The sequence below is a fragment of the Balaenoptera borealis genome, assembly GCF_965194805.1.
Source record: "Balaenoptera borealis genome assembly, chromosome: 13".
Lineage (NCBI taxonomy): Eukaryota > Metazoa > Chordata > Mammalia > Artiodactyla > Balaenopteridae > Balaenoptera > Balaenoptera borealis.
The window spans coordinates 33,133,812-33,155,434 of NC_138870.1; the positions used below are offsets into that span (position 1 = coordinate 33,133,812).

A 21,623-nucleotide genomic window follows, 5' to 3' on the forward strand; every position below is an offset into this window, starting at 1 on the left:
TGCAGAGCCCAGAAGGGAGTGGCAGAGATGGTGCCTTATTTCATACTTTCCCTGAGCCCTGCCTAAGGGGTTCTTCTGCTAAGCATGTCAGCAACGGCCTTCACTCTCCTTTGACACCACCCTAGATAAATACGTGTTCTCTGGTGCTGGATAAGAAATTGAAAAAGTTAAGAAAAAAAATGTTTTTTATTATGTGTGGTGATGGATGTTAAGTAAATTTATTGTGGTGATCATTTCACAGTATGTACATATATCAAATCATTATGTTGTACACCTGAAACTAATATAAAGTTATATGTCAATTATACCTCCATTAAAAAAAAAAAAAATGAAGAGACCTTGTCCATAATGGTGGAGTAGGAAGACCCTAAGCTCACCTCATCTCACGGGCACACCAAAATTACAACCATTTACAGAGCACCTATTGATGAGAAAGACCAGAACCTACCAGAAAAAAAAATATTATACAACTAAAGATATAAAGAAGAAACCACAATGAGATGGATAGGAGAGGCAGAGGTATAGTCAAGACCCACACCTCCAGATGGGCAACCCACAAATGGGAGGATAATTACAATTTCAGAGGGTCCTTCACTGGGAAAACAAGCCCCCAGAATATTTGGCTTTGAAGGCCAGTAGGGTTTACATTCAGGAGAGCCAGCGGGCTGTGGAATGTAAAGACTCAACTCTTAAAGGGCACACACACCACATGCTCAGAGACCTAAGGCAGAAACAGTAATTTTAAAGGACCCTGGGTCAGACGCAGGCTGATCTTGGAGACTCTCCAGAAGAAGCAGGAGGCAACTGGAACTCACCCTGGGGACACAGACACTGGCAGTATCCATTTTGGGGAGCTTGTTCTACCACATGGACAGTGGTGCTAGCAAGCCCTCCCTCTAGCTTATCAGCCTAGGGACCCGGCCCTGCCCACTAGGCTATAAGCACATATACTGGGACGCCTCAGGCCAAGCAACTAGCCTGGAGGGGAAACAGCCCCCCAAAAGCAGGAAAGCTGCCTTAAGACCCCTTGAGCCCACAGCCACCCCTGGACATGGCCATGTCCACCAGAGGGCCTAGGACCGAGGACCACACATCAGTGCACAGACACTAGACTTGGGACCCTCAGGGCTATCAGCTGACTTTTCATTGCAAACCCTGCAGGCCAGAAGTGAGTGTCACAACATATTTAAAGTGATGAAAGGGAAAAACCTATATCAAAGAATACCTACCCAGGAAGGCTTTCATTCAGATTTGATGGAGAGATCAAAAGGTTTACAGATAAGCAAAAGCTAAAAGAGTTCAGCACCACCATAACTCCTTTACGAGAAATGTTCAAGGAACTTCTCTAAGCAAAAAAGAAAAGGCCACAACTAGAAACATGAAAATTACTAAAAGAAAAAGCTCATTGGTAAAGGCAAAAATACAGTAAAGGTAGTAAATCAACCATGTACAAAGTCAGTAAAAAGGTTAAAAGGCAAAAGTAGTAAAATCATCTGTATCTGCAATAAGTAGTTAAGGAATACACAAAACAAAAATATGTAAAATACGACGTCAAAAAAAGTAATCCTGGGAAAGGGGAATAAAATGCAGGATTATTAAATAGCATTTGAAATTAAGAGATCAGCAGCTTAAAATAATCATATATATATATGAATACATATATTGCTATAAATATACCTCTTGGTAACCACAAACCAGAAACCTATAATAGATACAAACAAAAAAGAGAAAGGAATCAAAGCATAACACTAAAGACAGTCATCAAATAACAAGGGCATAGAACAAAAGAAGAGGAAATAAACAAAAAATAACTACAAAACTACCCCAAAACAATTTTTAAAAGGCAGTAAGTACATACCTAACAATAATTACTTTAAATGTAAATAGACTACATGCTCCCATGAAAGGACACAGAGTGGCTGAATGGATACAAAAACAAACCCATATATATGCTATCTACAGTGGACTCACTTCAGATCTAAGACACACACAGACTGAAGTGAGGGGATGGAAAAAGAAATCAAAGGAGAAAAAAAAAATACCTGGAGACAAATGAAAACAAAACACAATAATCCAAAATCTATGGGATGTAGGAGAAGCAGTTCTAAGAAGGAAGTTTATAGTGATACAAGCCAACCTCAGGAAATGAGAAAAATCTCAAATGAACAACCTAACCTTACCCCTAAGGAACTAGAAAAAGAACAAACAAAACCCAAAGTTAGTAGAAGGAAAGAAATCAAAGACCAGAGTAGAAATAAATAAAATAGGAACTAAAAAAACAATAGAAGAGATCACTGAGATGAAGAGCCAGTTCTTTAAAAAGATAAACAAAATTGATAAACCTTAAGCCGGACTGACCAACAAAAAAAGAGAGAGGACCCAAATCGATTAAATCAGAAATGTAAAAAGGAATACTTACAACCGACACCACAGAAGTACAAAGGATCATATGAACAATTATATGCCAATAAAATGAATAATCTAGAAGAAATGGACAAACTCCTAGAAATGTACAATCTCCCAAAACTGAACCAGAAAGAAATAGAAAATATGAACAGACTGATTACCAGTAATGAAATTGAATCAATAATCAAAACTCTCAACAAATAAATGTCCAGAAACAGATGGTTTCACAGGTGAATTCTATCAAACATTTAGAGAAGAGTTAACATGTATCCTTCTTGAACTATTCCTAAAAATTGCAGAGGAAGGAATGCTTCCAAACTCACTCTACGAGGCCAGGATCACCCTGATACCAAAAACAGACAGAAATATCAAAAACAAGAAAAACAATTACAGGCCATTATCACTGATGAACATAGATGGAAAAATCCTCAACAAAATAACAGCAAACCAAATCCAGCAATACATTAAAAGAATCATACACCATGATCAAGTGGGATTTATCCCAGAGATGGCTCAATACCCACAAATCAATTAATGTGATAAACCACATTAACAAAATGAAGAATAAAAATCATATGATTATCTCAATAGATGCAGAAAAATCTTTTGATAAAATTCAACATCTGTTTATGATAAAAACTCTCCACAAAGTGGGTACAGAGAGAACATACCTCAACATAATAAAATCAAATACGAAAAACCCACAGCTAACATCATACTCAGCAGTGAAATTTGAAAGGATTCCTATAAGATCAGGAAGAAGACAAGAATATCCTCTCTCACCACTTTTATTCAGCATAGAATTGGAAGTCCCAGCCACAGCAGACAAGAAAAAGAAATAAAAGGAATCCAAATTTGAAAGGAAGAAGTAAAACTGTCACTGTTTGCAGATGACATGGTACTATACGTAGAAAATCTTAAAGCTGCCACTGAAAAAGCACTAGAGATCATCAATTAATACAGTAAAGTTGCAGGATACAAATTTAATATATAGAAATATGTTGCATTTCTATACACTAAAAATAAAATATCAGAAAGAGAAAGGTTTTAAAAATCCCATTTACCTTCACATCAAAAATTATAAAATACCTAGGGAATAAATTTAACTACGGAAATAAAATACCTGTACTCAGAAAACTATAAAACGCTGTGAAAGAAATGGAAGAGGACACAAACTGATGCAAAGATATACCATGTTGATGGATAGGAGGAATTAATATTGTTAAAATGACCATACTACCCAAGGCAGTCTACAGAGTCAATGCAATCCCTATCAAACTACTAGTGGCATACTTCACAGAAATAAAACAAGTAATTTTAAAATTTGTATGGAAACACGAAGACCCTGAAAAGCCACAACAATCTTGAGAAAAATAACAGAGCTGGAGGTATCATGCTTCCTGACTTCAGACTATACTACAAAGTCATCAAAATAGTATGGTACTGGCCCAAAAACTGACACATAGATCAATGGAACAGAATAGAGCAAAATAAACTCACACATTTATGGTCAGTCAATCTATGACACAGTAGGCAAGAATACACAATGAGGAAAAGACAGTCTCTTCAATAAGTGGTGCTGGGAAAACCGGACAGCTACATGTAAAAGAATAAAATTAGAACATTTTCTCACACCATATACAAAAATAAACTCAAAATGGATTAAAGACTTAAATGTAAGACTGGAAACCATAAGACTTCTAAAAGAAAGCATAGAACACTCTTTGACATAAATCAAAGCAATGTTTTTTGGATCTGTCACCTTAGGCAATTGGGACCTATTTAAAAGCTTTTGCACAGCAAAGGAAACCATCGAAAAAATGAAAAGACAACACACAGAATGAGAGAAAATATTTGCAAATGATATGACCCATAAGGGATTAATATCCAAAAATATAAATAGCTCATACAACTCAATATCAAAAAACAACCCAATTAAAACATGGGTCAAAGACATGAATAGACGCTTTTCCAAAGAAGACACAGAGATGACCAACAGGCACATGAAAAGATGCTCAACATCACTAATCATCAGAAAAATGGAAAGCAAAACCACAATGAGGTATCACCTCACACCTATCAGAATGGCTATCATCAAAAAGACCACAAAAAAAAAAAAAAAAAAGACCACAAATAACAAATGTTGGCGAAGATGTGGAAAAAAAGGGAACACTTCTACACTGTTGGTGGGAATGTAAATTGGTGCAGCCACTGTGGAAAACAGTATGGAGGTTCCTTAAAAATCTAAAAATAGAACTACCATATGATCCAGCAATTTCACTTCCGGATATTTACCCGAAGAAAACCAAAACACTAATTCAAAAAGATAAATGCACCCCTGTGCTCACTGTAGCATTATTAACAATAGCCTAGACTTGGAAGCAGCCTAAGTGCGCATGTACATACAAGTCATGACTCTATTCCACATCTATGCAACATGAAATAAACCAGTAAGATAAACCATAAGAGATAAGCAACAAAATGTTAGAAATGGTATGTTATTTTGTACTCAAATGTGCTTTTAATTCTTAAAGTAGTAATTGTGTCTCTACTAATTCCAAGCTTTGGCTTGGCAACCTGGGATAAATAAAGATGTATAGTTAGTTATTACTGAAATGTCTTTAAACTCTGGTACATGTACATGTATATATATAATCAAAATGTTCCAAGAAAATTAATCTGGTAATTTAACGATACATATAATTTTGCATTTGCTGTTCCCTCTGCCTGGAACAGTCTTCCCTTTAGTTCTCTACATTGCTGATTCTTTATCACTATTCAAACTCACCTCTTCAGAGAAGCGTTTCCTAATCATCCCACCTAAAGTAGCCCCTCTTCAGTCCTTCTATAAATATGTTATTATCCTGTTTGTTTCCTTCAAAGCAATTACCACAATTTGTAGTTATCTGGTAATTATTTACTCTTTTATTTATCAGTTGTGTGCCTCTTCCCAGTGGGCCAGAACCTTGTCTATCTACTTACTGCCACATCCCCACATTTATTGGTGTCACTCAATAAGTATTTCTGAATGAAAGACTCTTGTACAGTATTTAGAATTTTTATTTTACCATTTTTAATTTTTTTTATTTTTGGCTGTGTCGGGTCTTAGTTGCACGCAGGATCTTCATTGCAGCATGTGGGCTTCTCTCTAGTTGTGGCGTATGGCCTCCAGAGCGCATGGGCTCTGTAGTTTGCAGCACATGGGGGGCTCTCTAGTTGAGGCGCATGGGCTCAGTAGTTGTGTCGCGTGGGCTTAGTTGCCCTGCGGCATGTGGGATCTTAGTTCCCCGACAGGGATCAAACCTGCGTCCCATGCATTGGAAGGCGTATTCTTTACCACTGGACCACCTGGGAAGTCCCAGTATTTAGAAATTTTAAAACAGGCATTTCTCACAGACTTTTAAAACTAAAAAATCAGACTGTGGAGCTGTTATAATCTGGTTCTCTTTTCTTACAAACCTAATAGAAAACTGAGGTTCAGGGCTCCCCCCAAAATCCTTTTAGGATTACAGGTTTGGAATGGAGCCAGGACAAGTCTTTCATTTCCCTGTCTCCCAATTCTGAGAGCTTTCCCAACCAAGCTGTCGTTTCTTCCAGTCTCACTTTATTAGTCCTACAGGATGTATAAACAGTGTTGAATACAAATGAAAATTGTTTGCTTCTTTTCCCATAAACTGCCTTTTTTCCCCTATAGTGGAGAAATCACATGCTAAAGAGGTCGACTTTTATGTCATGTGCAGAAGAAGAGATGAAATCCCATTATAACCCAATCCTGTTCCACAGCATGGCCTATAAGCCTCACTTCTCCTGCAGACCTGGTCAGAGAAGCCACCATATTCACTACATAAAGTCATAAAGTCTGTTTTGAAACAAGAAGCAAATAAGTCCCATATACACTGACATTTCACACATCAAAAAAATTAATACATAGTTCAGCAGCTATGCCTATTTTCCTCAAAGAGGTCAAATTTAAACTCAAGTGACCAAGGAAAAAAATCCTACAAATAGAGGAGGGTCACATAACCAAGTACCATAATAGTCACAAGTCACAAATCCACTGGAAACTCTGAGAGAAGGACATCGTTCACTGATCTGGAATCAGACCTATTTGGCTCACAGGTAGCAGGTAACTAAGCCACCATGTCTGACGATAAAACATTTCTGCCAAAAGGAAAGGTGGTCATATTAAACAACTATTTTCTACCCTCCTGGAATAGCTGAGTATTTTATGGTGCCTAGGACAAGGTTCGTCCCTCCAAGCAACTGCCCTCCACTACTCAGAGTTCCTGGGCTTGAAGTCATGGCTCAAAATTCACCTCATCAGAATCCATGGACAGATTAACACAGGTCACTCTCTAACCCTCCAACACAATGGCTGACTGTTCTCTGAGCCAGAACATTTTTGTTATTTCAAAATTAGCTGTTTCTTCATGTGTAATTGTCCATCTAGCCTATCTTTTCAAATGTAAAGTGACTGAGGGCAGGACCTTCTGGTTTGTAACACAAGTCCTAGCACTACTCTCTATTTTCCAACTGACCTGACATGAAAACGATGCAATAAAATTCATACTGTGCAGAATATGTTTTACTGTGGTCAAATTTATCAGTCACAAAAATGAAGCCCCAAATTACTGGTGCTTGTGTAACCCTGGCAAAACTGTCTGTGTGCATTCATGCCATAATGCTATTAATTCTTTACCTTTATAAAAGAACATAAGATCAGTTTTAAAATTAAGCAAGATGACAGTACTCAAATAATACAAATCCAGAAATGGAAAAATTATTAATCCTATTAGTTATAAAGTTTATAATATTTACCCAAGCATAAGACAAACTAGGATTCAGTGGATAATATTATGGTGTTAAGATTTGTGCCACTTTGTCTTTGAAGTGATATCTGCCTTTAATTTTTCTATCAATGTGTAATGCATAACAAATAAATTTTATGTATATAATTTAAAAAAAAAGATTTGTGCCAAATGTGCATATAAAGCAATATGAGAAAATAGGTAAATAGCTAACTATTTTATCTATATCCAATAGGTATAGGTAAAATAGTGCCCTACTTAGTTCCCAAAGACGTCTAATAAAAACTAAAGCAGACACAGATAACTGTAATCCTATCTACCTCGTTTCTAAAAACCCATTTGGTTACACATTCCAAATAGTCATGAGACTCAAACAGCGTGCATCGTCAACAACTGCATGGCTAGACCAGTCAGACAACTTTTTAAGTAGTCAAAGTGAAGCTACATGTTCAATGCTTTGTAGTAAAGTCAGTGGTATCCCTACTCCTAAACAAGAGGTGTTTTTTATTAAGTTGTTGTTTCTATCCTTAACATAAATTAATAAAAACTTATGTTCTAAGTAGTATTTAATATAACCTAATACTCTGAAAAGATTTCCCCTCACACATTATTAGCACATGGGTTTCAAGTATACTGATTACATGCAATTACATTACATTACTGATTACAATATGAAACAACCTCGTATTTCGTTCAAGCAGCTGCTGAGAGGAATTTAGACAGAAGCGTGAAAGAAGTTATTTGTAATTTAGATAGACACTTAAAAGTGTATTTTAAAAATTAACACAATCTTGAACTCACTAAGTGAATTAATTTTGTTAAAGCAAAATTCTCTTTAATACTTGCACTAATGTGCAGAGTATCGGAAATGCTGACAATGCCAGGCACATGGTATATACTCAGAAACTTTTTGCTAAAAATGACTTTCACCTAGAGTGGGCTCACAATTATCTAGGGGCTTTGGTCTGAGCAAGGAGGTAATAAGATCACACTGTGTATGTAAATATCATGTACTGTGTATATGTAAGTCAAACCATGTGTGGCTACCACAGTGACCAGTTTCTGCAGAGTGTTCATTCTATTGCTTCTTCAGCTCTACCAAAAGATAGTAAGAGTGAGAGAACAGACCTTCCAAGACTTGTGTATGACATATATCAATAAAGGGTTGTGTGTGTTTTTGGCATTTTCTCAGGTGTGAAAAATAATTTGACTAATATAAGTAAGCATCTCCATTGAACAACCAATTAATGTAGAGGCAGAAGGAAGGTTGAGAGAAAATGAAACAATTTTGGGAAATGTGAATCCAGCAGGGAATCGTAAAATGTCTACCTTTTCCCAACATTCCCATCTGGCAAATTGCTTACCCAAGTCAGACTGTCAAGATTACAGATCTTGCCTGAGAATTTTTAAATCCCTACATGATTTCTTCTCTGAAAATAAATTCACCAACATAAATTAACCAGAACCATGCTTTTTTGTTTTCTGACATGGTTAAATTGTGATTAGACAATTAAACATTTTAATGAGAACAGGGAAATGCAAAATTATTCCATAAATAGTATATGAAGGTATTCTTAATCTTTATAAAAAATTAGTATGGAAATTAATGTAACACATGTAAACAAGGTATTTAATTTTACTAAAGTGATTTATTTTGACAATAGTTCAAACTGAATTTTTATTTAATATAGAAGGTCAATAATACATACTTATCTTTATATATTAAATATTTATATGTAAAATATACATATACTCAAAAAATGTCCCCACACTCAAAATGACAACTATGTCAATTATATCTGACTTAAAATAAAAGAAATTACAAAAATAAAAATAGTAATTATTTGAGGACAGTGGCATTATGGCACTGTTTTCTTCATTCTTTTATAACATTATTATATTGCTTTTAAAATTAAAATATATTTATTTTGGTTTAGTTATACATATTAAACCACTTCATCATTTAGAGACATTAAATAATACTAAAAGAATATAATTTATAAGTAAAACTATTATGTAGTTTTAAAATTCATATATGTATAAAATCCACATACCTGAGCCAACCTCTTTTTCCTCTTCTTCAATGTTGTTTTTGATGCTATCATACTCCTCATCAATGGTCTGGTTACCACGCATCTGAGATAAAATTCTACGGGCCTTTTGAGTCTGTCCTTTCTGAATAAGCCATCGAGGGCTTTCAGGTAAAAAGAGAAAGCCAAAAAACTGTATAACTGCTGGAATTGCTGCAAGTCCCAGCATGTACCTGCAATAAGAAATCAATACATTGTTGTAAAATGTGGTCTTATTAGCATTGAGTATGAATAAAAGGTTTGTGTTCACCACATTAGGAATAACATATAATGGTAAAAATTAGAATGATTTTCTTTTCATCGTATGTGCATGTGTGTGTCACCAGAAAAGATATTTTTATATTGTAGTGAAAAATTGAAAAATGAGAAAAATCTGATTCTTCTTTATCTCTCCCACAAATTACAATGAAAAAGAATGGACAAAAGTCACGATCATTTTGGATAGGCATTCTGAACCAAGCACAACATGCAAAACACCAAAATCACCATTCCTATCTAATATTAATATAATTCTGTAATTTACAATATAAAAATGGGGTTAAGACAAAACTCTCTGATATCTGTTTAAAAGATATACTTTTCATTAAAATAAATGCTCAGATTTATTTCTTTACAGTTATTTCTTCTCTGTAAATGATTAGTTATGATTTCATTTTGCCATCAAGCATCATTTTTTTTTAGACAAAAAAGCACTTTACTTAACAAAAAAAGGGGGGGTGGAGGGAGAGTTAGGAAAGCACATAGCAGCCGATAGCAGAAAAAAGATGAAGTCAGATGCTAATAATCATTATTAAAATGACTAGAAATATGAAAAAGCTGCTAATGTTTTAAGTTGTCATCTTCTTCAAATGTCTATTCTTAATGACTGGCAAAATTCTAAATAACAAATAAGCATAGCACTTTAAATCTACCAGAGAAATAACAAAAATAGCAATATGAGTATATCAATATCAAAGATCTCTCCAAATTATTCTGACCACTGGACTAATCTCCTAATACCTCTAGGCCTCAATCTTTTTAAACTGAGTTAGATTACATAAACTTCAAGGTCTCTTTAAATTGGTGGCTTCTATGAATCTAGGACACCTGGATGTTTTCTATTGATCCAAGTTCCCAGAATATTTTCCATGGTAGATTTATGGTGGTAGAGCTCAGAAGGCCAGTCCTGATTACATAACAACCTATACTCACTGGTATTCATAAATCAACGAGAATTCACCTGACTCAATACACTTTTCAAAGCTGTTCTAACTTTTAAGCCATGCTAAACCTAAAGTATAGCAGTCCTGAAGACACATATCTTGTGAATAAGTCTATTATTTTCCAGGCAATTTCATTTTACTTCCAAAAAGAGTAGAAAAACAAAACACAATTGCTACATGGGTGTTAACAGTACCTCCTACCCAAACAGTAGCTATAAATACACTCAGAAAAATTAAGATTTAGAAAGTGAACAAAGTGTTTATGAATGACTAAATGAATCACTTGGCCTACAATATTAAAGGAAATCTTATTAGGCATGTTTTATACTTTAATCCATGAGTACTGATAATTACACCAATACTTAATCACTCCTTCCTCTGCTCACCTAGAAAACATTTTTAACCTCTATTTATGTCATTATACCTTGTATTATAATAAATTATTTACCTATTTCACTTGATTGCATATTTAACTTTATATTCAACATAGCACCTTATAAAGTATATTGCACAGTAGGCATTTAGTAAATGTTTTATGAAATGATACAAAAACAGCTATATATATCGAAACTGTCTATATAAACTAAACAGAAAACTGTTTCACACTCATATAGTAACATTTTATGCAGCAACTCTACTGGATCATTTAGCTCTGCAAAGTTACTTACACAGAAATTCTTTCCAATGAAACTATTTGTTACTCTAGATATAACCAGACCTTTTCTTCTGTTTGTTACTCTAGATATGACCAGACCTTTTCTTCTGAAGACTCATCTGATGAGAACTAGAGAGATCAGCTCACACAAATGAATATTTCTGGCCTCTTTCCCTTAAGATGTTAACTTGTATAACCAAATCTTAACGTGTGTTTTAATGCTATAAATGAATGAAATTTCTATTCAGTGTGTTCTCTCTTAAAAAATTTAAGAAAAAAGGTTATCCTACATTGCCAATTATTCAAAAGAAAAGCAATAAAAAGGTAGAAACCAAATATATTGGATTAGGAAATAAATAAGAAAAGTACTAAAGATGAAAGCCTTTACTTTTCATTTCTCTATACCTTTCTTGATCTTTCCTTCTGTTTTCCAAACCCCCTTAGTGATGAATTAAGATTAAAGGGGTGCACTGACTACTTCAAAGAAGCACTGAAATGAATATAGAAACTGAATCATTTTTAGACCCGAAGATGCTCACATAATACTTTGCACTTTACTACTCACTATTTAATCCCAGAACATAATATTTTTTAAAAATTAAAAGAAAAAAGAAAAGAAGGGAAGAAAAGGGAAAATACAAAAAGAAAAATGCAAAGATACATATTAGCCTGTTTTTTTAAGTGAGCTGTAGAAGACAGAATACTTTAGCCCTCCAGCCTTCTGAAATCTCTAAGTCCCAAGAGTCTAGGTCTGACATTTACAATTCAATGCCTTAATACTAGGGTAGGAAAAAGGAACTCACACTCTATTGCCAAACTTTAAGGATATTAAAGCCTGTTTTCAGAGACTACTCAAGATCAAACATGTTTTATACATTTACATCCTAAGATTTCTAAAAGTAAAACAAAGGAGCTTATTTTACTGTATTTTAATTATCTTTCATGATAAAAATATTTTGATAGAAATAAATTACCATGGCTTTGTAGAGACCAAATACACAAGAGATCAGGTAACTGTGGTTTATGATGGAGAGAGGGTAGGAGCAGACCTGGGTCATACTTCACCTCTGGACATATTAAACACAGAACCCTGATCAGGTTACATAACATTTTAATGCACAGATGACAGTGTCCATTTCATTGAGCTGTTGGGAGAATTAAGTGAGATCATTCTTTCAGTACCTAAGCACAAAGAGAAAGCTCAGCAAAAAATGTTTTTACCTCCCTGACCTTCTCCCCTCTCAACTAATTCAATGCAACTTTTCTATCCCAGCTATATCATCCACCCAAACTTTTAGTAGGCAGCAGTAACCAGTTTCTTTCTTGAGGAAAAACTGTTCCTCCAATGATATGCATACTAGAGAATAAGAAGAATAAATAAGAGTTTGCTTTGCTGTGATACTGATGAAAATTTTAACATGAGACTAAGAGAGGAGGAACTCTATAGGCTAATTAAGGCACGATTACAGACTTACCAAGAGTCCTGTAAATCCAAGGAAACCAGGAACCAGATGAATGACAAGAGTACACTGACAAACCAGGCAGGCAATCCCCAAACAGACAAGCAGCCCCCTATTGACATGGGGGATCTCATAATTATAAGCCAAATCAAGAGTTCTAAACCCTGGCTGCACATTAGAATCACCCAGGAGACTTTTAAAACACACCAGTGTCCAGGGCCCACCTACCCTGGGGATTTTGACTAATTGCTCTGGGCTTCAAGCTCAGGGAATTCTATTTTCTTAAAAGCTCCCCAGGTGCCATCAAGGCTGAGAACCACTGATCTAAGTGTTTTAAAAATCCAGGGGGTGAAAGTGAACAATAAGCACCCAAGGTCCACCTTAGAGCAAACGCCATTTACCTTCTGGAGGCCAGATAGCACATCAAGCTGACAGAAGGGGAAAGGAGGTTGACTCAATCAAAAATGCCAAGCCTTCACGAGTTCTAAAAATTTTTAGAATATTCTTTAGCATCATGATCACTCACAGAAAGATACCTTTTAAAACTTTCTAAACTGAAGTTAACAAATGAGCTATTTTCTGGTACAACTAGCAGTACCAGCGCCTGCCTACCAGAAAACTAAGGAGGGGACCTCAAATAGTAAGCAATACTTTCAAATTGTGTGTTTGGGCCACCTATCAACAAAGGAGACAAGTCGGGCTTCTTCACCTCAGATTAACCTTCCCAGTGTCAGGAACTGAAACTCTGTAAACCAAACATCCCTCATTCCTGGGTGCCTGCCCTCCCCACGGTGGCTGAGCAGACCTGCTGAGCTGCTGCCATCAGACGGCCTGTGCCTCACACAAAACCAAACAAGTCCTTCATTGAACTGAACAATTTACAATCATTCTTGTTTTAAAGGAATCATATTGCTCTAACCTATGAAACAAAAGACCAGTATCTTTGAATAGATGGCCATTTAAGACACAGAATTTTGCAGTTCATAATTGCCCCTCTCTGAACTGATGATAACATGGTTATCTGAAAACACAGTCAACAGATAAACATGTTTCTTATCTCTAGTAGTTCCACAGCGGTGATGATTATGTTCCAAATACATAAAAATCTACTTGAAGGTCAAACTCAGCTTAAACAGCAAAAGTAATAGCTAACACATAGCACTAGTTACTATGTGCCAAGCACTGTTCAAAAGAATTAAAATACTTTAACTCATTAATCTTCGCAACATCCCTATAAGGTAGGAACCATTATTATTACCATTTTAAAGACAAAGAAATGAGGCACAAAGAAGATACAGAACTAGGATGCGGTGGAACCAGGATTAAAACCCAGGATCCCTATAATAAATGTTTATTGTAAGTCAAGCTATAATAAATGTTTCATGATTACTTGATAATAATTCTGCAGAACTCATAAAAGGGGGCATAAATTTACCTCAGCCTCATGTTTAAGGATCGCTTTAGAAGTCTGTTGTTCACACATCTCTGTGAAATGCAGTAAAGCCCTGTGGCGATAACAGGGGAAAGGGCTGCTGGGTGCAGCCCCTCCCAATCTCGCCAAACCCTGCGTAGCACCTGACACTTAGCACCCACTGGGCTAGGGAACTGCAAACTGGATTTAACAACACAGACCCGGTCGTGGCAAATGGGATATTCTATTATCCTCAACACCAGAGTGCTTCTATGAAAACAGTTGACTATTAGTTAAAAGAAAATATATCATTTGTAAGGGTAAACTTGCAGTGCTCACTTTGAACACTGTGCCAAAATGAATTTTGATTTCATTTTTCTTTAACATACACTGGTAAACTTTTCATATAGGAAAAATTTAGATAATAACACAATAGATAGTTTAAAATATGATTGAGAGCAAAACATTTGGACTTGAGATTTGATCCTTTTAAAATGTTTTATATGACAGAAGTGATAGATCTAAAGTCACTTTTCTCTACACTTTGTTTTCCAATGTCTGCCTTCCAGAGGCCGCCCCAAAAGGAATTGTGCTGGATTGAGGAATTGTATCCTACATCACGTTCTGTTTACTTCTCTTCTCCCCTCTATTCTTTTTCCTCCTTAAATTCTCAAATGATGGGAAGAGGTTGCCAATGCCTTATAATGCAAGAGCTATACGATTTATGGTTTTACTTGTAAGTCAAGCTGTAACAGAAAGAGTATCATAGCTAAGGGAACTGTATTACAAAATATTATATTTAAAACAAATTGTATAAAATTATTTTTATGGCTCTTGAGGTGCTGAATTCTATTAAGGGAAGACATTTTCACTCTGAGAAGCACAGTAAAGATTTTTTGGACACTGCAGTCATTTAGCCAAATATCCTCCTAATAGGCCATGACAGCATTAATGTGCAGTTCAATAATCACTTCCTTACCTGTCTCTAGACCTCGTGTTGTTAAAAGTATACATTTTTAAGCCAAATTCTCATGTTACATTTTTCTAGTCCTAGAGGATCTTGATATTTTTCAAAACAGTAAGATGAGCTCAGTCACAATCTCTGAAACTGTCCTGGGTACAGGGAGGGTTTTTAGCAATATTCTCTAATAATATCTAATACTGTCTTTATAATAAACTGAAAAAAATCAAATGACAAATCTGTATTTGTTATTCCAATAGTTTTACCTCCATCCTCTATCTTCTAGCTTGCATTCTGTTTATATCTATTTGCTATTAATTTGGAAATCAAGAATGGTTAGCCCATTCTAAGAGCACAAATCAATTAGAGGAATACTGTATCATAAATACTAAGCATAATGCTATGCTTTATTCTTTAAAACTCTACAGTTTCAAATTGGTATTCTTTTACATATAACTATGAAATAAACTTTAAACCTTTTTTTCCTGAAACATTTTATTGAAAATAGAAAGGGTTAGCAGTTAGAATAAGTAAATTCTTTGAAAATGTTACTTTTTGAAGATTTACTGTGTTTGCTTTGAAAGCTAAGGCTGAACTTGCCATCTGAGATGTTTCCAGCTGTTTACCCAGCAAACATCTGAATGTAAGTTAAGTACCAAACTCTAAGCCAATCATTAAGCAATTGAGCATCATGAATGAACTTAACCAGAGAGAGTGCATTACTGTATAAATCCGAAAACATCTCCCCAAGCTCACCTTTCCAATGATCTCTATCATTATACACTTTTTAAGTTTCCCCTTAAAATGGCATAACCCCATCCCTTCAAATCACATCCAAGAACACCGTCCTTCAGCCCTATATCTAGAGCTACCCAACTTTGTTGTTCAAGAGTCCTACGGATTTTGAGTTTTTTCATAAACTTTAAGTAATAATCACATGAGTAATGCATTTACTCCTAGATCCCTATTCTTGGATTTACAAAAGAAACAGCCACCTTTAAATATCAATGATAAAATAATTACTCGATAGTCATCAAACATGAATTGTGATTTATATATGTTCCTACTTAATGCAAGTTTCAAATGCAAGAAGATAACACTGAATTTAACTACCTGCTATAGTTACAACAACTTACTTGATAATATATTTAAAAATTTTTCTTCATCACTCACAGATCCATTTCAATAGATAAGAAATTAAAATAAGAAAATACTGCCTAAAAAAGGCTACAAATGAACTTACCTACAAAACCGAAATAGAGTTACAGATGTAGAAAATAAACTTATGCTTACCGGGGGGTAAGGGGTGGAGGAGGGATGAATTGGAAGACTGGGATTGACACATACACACTATGATATATAAAATAGATAACTAATAAGGACCTACTGTATAGCACTGGGAACTCTACTCAATACTCTGTAATGGCTTATACAGGAAAAGAATATAAAAAAGAGCAGATATATGTATTTGTACAACAGATTCATTTTGCTGTACACTTGAAACTAACACACATTGTAAATGAATTATACCCCAATAAAAATTAAAAAAAAAAAAAAGAAAATACTGCCTAATTGAGACCTCAGGCTAATAAGTTAATTTTCCTCTGCCATTAAGGGCCATGTAGAATATCAACATCAGTGACTGATACACTTGAAAATCTGATGGCAGTTAGAGAGCAAACAGGAGACACACAGTTGGGGGTACATAATAAAAAAAAAAAATCAATGTGTCAAGTTGGATTCTTTCAAGTAAAAAGGTGATGTGATACATCACCAGCAAATGAGCAATTTTTATGTTACCTAGTAAATGAGTCTATGTAAACTGCTAAAAAATTCATAGCCATAGATGTAAACATATATATAAGCCAAAGAAAATATTAACTCTATCTACATAGTTAGGGGAAAATCTCTCAAAGTAATTTGATATCAGTACATAAGGCAAATGGCTTGGCCGAGGTTATTTAGCGCTGTGGTCATAGCAGAAGTAGCAAGATATACTTGCTTTAATAGAATAAGATTAGATGCTATTTAAATAAATGAATGTGGTATTTTGCAGAGATATTAGATAGTTTTAAACAACATGGCAAAATGCATTAAGATGTACAAAATTCACAGTACGAGTGCTGAAAATAATGCACGCACAACCATACCTATATACACACCATTTTTTTTCAAACTCTGAATATCTTCCACATGCAAAGCTCTGTGTTTGGGATTTTGGAGATACAGAAATGACTAAGAGATATTGCCTTGCTTCAAGGAGCTCATACCTAGTAATCATGGAACAAAATTGGATTATGTAATTGCTATGACTGAGATTTAGGCACAGTGTAAGAGTAAGGAGAAAAGTTATTTCAACAGAGGATATTAGAAAAAGTGTCATGGCAGAAACAACATTTAAACTATCACTGACCATTGCAGAAAAGGAATATAATGGAGGGAGCCAACATAAGGTTGAAATTAACTTCTTTTTAGGCAAAATTTGCATATAATAAAATATATGTGTGTGTGTATATATATATATACATATATATATATATATATATATCCTTGTAAGTATCATCCCAATCAAGAAACAGAACTTTCCATCCCAGAAAGTTCCCTCATACCTTACCCCCTTCCAGTCAATCCCCACTGCCTTAGACAATCACTGATCGAATTTCAGTCCCCATAGCTAATTTTGCATATTGATGAACTTCATACGGAATCTTAGAGACCATACTTCTTTGTATCTAGCTTCTTTCAATCTTGTTTTTGAGATACATCCATTCTTTCTGACCCACCGATTTATTTATCAATCCTTACCAGTCTCATTGTTTTAGCTTTATAGTAAGTCTTGAAATCAGATAGTGAATCGTCCAACTTATTCTTCAAGATGGTTTTGGCAATTCTAGGTCCTTTACTTTTCTGTAAAAATTTTAGAATCTACTTGTCCTTTTCAGTGAATTTGAATGAATGTAAGTGGTGATAGCCAACATCTTTGTCTTGAATTCCATCAGAAGGGAAAGCATTCAGGCTTTCCCCATTGAGTATAAAGCTGGCTGCAGGTTTTTTTGTAGATGCCCTTTATTAAATTCAAGAAGTGCTCTTCCATTCTAGTTTGCAGAAAGGTTTTATCATAAATAAAGGTTATTCTGTCAAATGTTTTCCTGCATATATTGAGATAGATCCTTTAGGTTTTCCTCCTTTAAATAATTTCAACATGGTGACTTGCACAAATTAATTTTCATATGGTAAACAAACTGACTTTTCTGAGAAAACTGCCTTGGTCAGTTTATATAAAAGGATTTATTATTCTTTTATATATTATTGGGTTTGATCTTACTACTATTTTAAGGATACTTCAAACTGTGTCTAAAATTTTCTTTGCTTGTAACAACTTAAGCCACTTCCAGAACTAACAAGCCATGAATCCGAACCACTGTCTTTCCCAGTGTACTGGAATCTCCATTACTACCAAAAGTGCAGCCCATCCAGGTCACTGCTGGTCTTTAACAGTCTCAGAAGGACAGAAACAAAATTAAGTAAAGTGTATTCAGTGGCAATTTCATGAAGAAGAGCCTCATTCAATTTGTTATAGGAATGGGTAGACCTTAGGTATAATATCTAACATAAAATGTATTGGAGTCTGTTATGATATACTTTAATATTTAACATGTAGTTATGAATTATTGAGAATCTGTGTCACTATTGAATGTACTAAAAAAAAACTGGACAATTAAATGAGGCATGACTAATTTCAGAAAAAAAAAAAAAAGCCACAATATTAGCTATGCTGACCTCAAAACTCAGCTGGGAAGTACTCCTTCTACCTCTATTTTCTTAAAGCTTTTGTTTAAGCTTGGAGCTATTTATTCTCTAAATGTTTTATTTAATTCACCAGTGAAACCATCTGGGCCTGAAGTTAGCTTTTCTGGTAGGTTACTAGCAATGATTCAACTTAATAAATATAGGAATATTCAGATTTTCCATTTTACCTTGTGTTTTTAGTAGAGTTGTGATTTTCAAGCAATATGTCCATTCCATCTAAGTTGTTGACTTTATTGGCACAAAGTTTTTCGAAGTATTCCCTCACTATCCTTATTATGTCCATAGAAATGATGTGCTTTTACTCCTGATATTGATAATTTGTGCTTTATCTTTTTAAATTGGTCATAATCAGTTTACCAATTTTATTAATAATTCCAAAGAACCAACATTATTTTTCTATTGTTTGTCTGCTTTGTATTACATTGACTTCTATTCTTCATTATTTAATACCTTTTGTTTCATTTGGTTTTAATATGCTCATATTTTTCTAGCTTAACATGAAACTTAGATCATTTGACTTCTCTAATAAAATCACTTTAGCTATATATTATGCTCTAAGCACAGTTGAAGCTGCATTCTACAAATTTTGATATATATTATTTTCTTTGAACTCAAAACTGTTTTCTAATTTTCCTTCTGACATATCCTTAAATCCATGAGTTATTTAGAACATGCTGCTTTAATTTCCAAATATTTGAAGCTTTTCTGGCTATTTTATTGATGTCTAATTTAATTCTGCTATTGTCAGAGGACATATTCTATAAGAGTCATTTTTTAAATTTATTAACATTTATTTTATGATTCAGGATATGGCCAATTTTACAGAATGTCTGATGTGAATTTGAAAAAGAATGTGTACGATGCAGCTGTTGGGTGTAGCTATCCACAAATGTCAATTATGCCTAGGCAATTAAGAATGTTTTCCAGTTTTTCGACATTTTGTGTCTAGTTGTCCTATCAGTTGCTAAGAAAAGAGTTAAAAATTTTCCCAATATGAGCCTGAATTTGTCTATTTCTTCCTTTAGTTCTGTAATTTTTAAATTGTGATAAAGTATACAAAATAAAATTTCCCATTTTAATCATATTTAAGTGTATAGATCTGTAGCATTAAGTACATTCACAATGTTGTACAACCACCATCTGTTAACTTTTGTTTATGCATTTTGAAGTAAACTATACATTCTTTACCATTTTTAATTCTGATGAATTGACTCTTTTATCATTATGAAATGTCCCTCTTCATCTCTGGTAATACCACTTGTCTTAAAGTTTACTTTGTGTGATTATTAATATAGCACACAAGCTTTCTTATACTTACTGTTTGCATAGTCTATCTTTTGCCGTCCTTTCACTTTTAACCTATCTATAGCATTTTACTTAAAGTGTATCTCTTTTACACAATATAAATCTGTGCCATGCTTTTTGTACACAATGATACTTTTTTACATTTAATGTAACTGTTGCTGTAATTGGATTTTAAGTCTACCATTTTGCTATCTGCTTTCTATTTGTCCCATCTGCTATTTATTTTTTTCTTTCTTCTTTTTTTAAAATTTATTATTTATTTATTTATTTTTGGCTGTATTTGGTCTTTATTGCTACGTGCGGGCTTTCTCTAATTGTGGCAAGCAGGGGCTACTATTCGTTGCAGCGTGCGGGCTTCTCATTGCCGTGGCTTCTCTTGTTGTGGAGCACAGGCTCTAGGCCCATGGGCTTCAGTAGTTGTGGCACGTGGGCTCAGCAGCTGTGGCACAGAGTACAGGCTCAGTAGTTGTGGCGCACGGGCTTAGTTGCTCCACGGCATGTGGGATCTTCCTGGACCAGGGTTTGAACCTGTGTCCCCCGCATTGGCAGGCGGATTTTTAACCACTGCACCATCAGGGAAGTCCCTATTTATTTTTTTCTTGCCTTTGTTCAGATTATCCAAATATCTTAAGTATTTCATGTTAATTCTTATAATGGCTTCTTAGCTGTATCCTTTTGTAATCTATTCCAGTGATTGTTCTCGGGATAAAACATGCATCTTAACTTATCAGTCTACTTAGAGATAACACTGTAACTCTTCACAAACATGTATAATTCTATTTACTGACCCCAATTTTTCTGCTATTGTCATCATATATTTTATAACTTATATATATTATAAATTGCACAATAAATTTAAATGTAAACAGTCATATGTCTTTCAAAAAATGGACAGAAGAAAAAAACAAATTCCTTTATATTTGGTCTCTTATTGATAGCCACTACTTTTCCTCCCTACTGTAGATGGATGAGCTTTCATCTAGTGTCATTTCCCTTCAGTCTGAAAATTTTCCTTAGCATTTCTTATAATGCAGGAGGTCTAGTGGTGACAATTTGTCCTAACTTTAGATTATTTGAAAATGTCTTTATAAGCATAATCTTGAGGTTTGCCTATACTGACCAATTTTTCTTTCAATTATGGGTCACATTTTCTGTTTATTTGCATATCTAATAATTTTTAATGTGTTTTGAGTATTGTGGATAAACTCTGGAGACTCTAGATTTTGTTCTCTTCTGAAGAACACTCACTTTTTTATTAGGCACCTTATATCTGTGGAAGCTTGGTTTTACACTTGGCTAGTGTAAATCTGTTTTCAGTTTTGGCTTGTCTTAGGGGAAATTCCTTAATCATGCAACAAGTCTTTACTCCTAAGGCTGGTGCTTCTATGATTTCCGTGGAAGCTCAAGCTCTTGGCCCCTCTAACCTGGCAGGTTTCAAATTCCAAATATGTCCGTCCTATGGGCAGGAAATAAAATCTGTCTCATCTTTCACCATCTTCTAACTGTTGCTTTCTG

At 34.6% G+C, this 21,623-nt stretch overlaps 1 protein-coding gene and 1 long non-coding RNA gene across 4 annotated transcripts in view; one reads left to right on the forward strand and one right to left on the reverse strand.

Annotated features, from left to right (window-relative positions):
* The window catches only part of SLC2A13 (solute carrier family 2 member 13), a 456,196-nt gene that overhangs the window by 348,904 nt on the left and 85,669 nt on the right, over positions 1-21,623 (reverse strand). For all 3 annotated transcript variants that reach the window (XM_082349412.1, XM_082349411.1, XM_082349410.1), the window contains exon 3: positions 9,269-9,477. In XM_082349412.1, coding sequence (XP_082205538.1) covers positions 9,269-9,477 — 209 coding nt within the window. The remainder of the gene's footprint in view (positions 1-9,268; positions 9,478-21,623) is intronic.
* LOC309608880 overlaps positions 1-21,623 on the forward strand; it is a 171,500-nt gene that overhangs the window by 131,005 nt on the left and 18,872 nt on the right. The gene's annotated exons all lie outside the window — the stretch shown is intronic.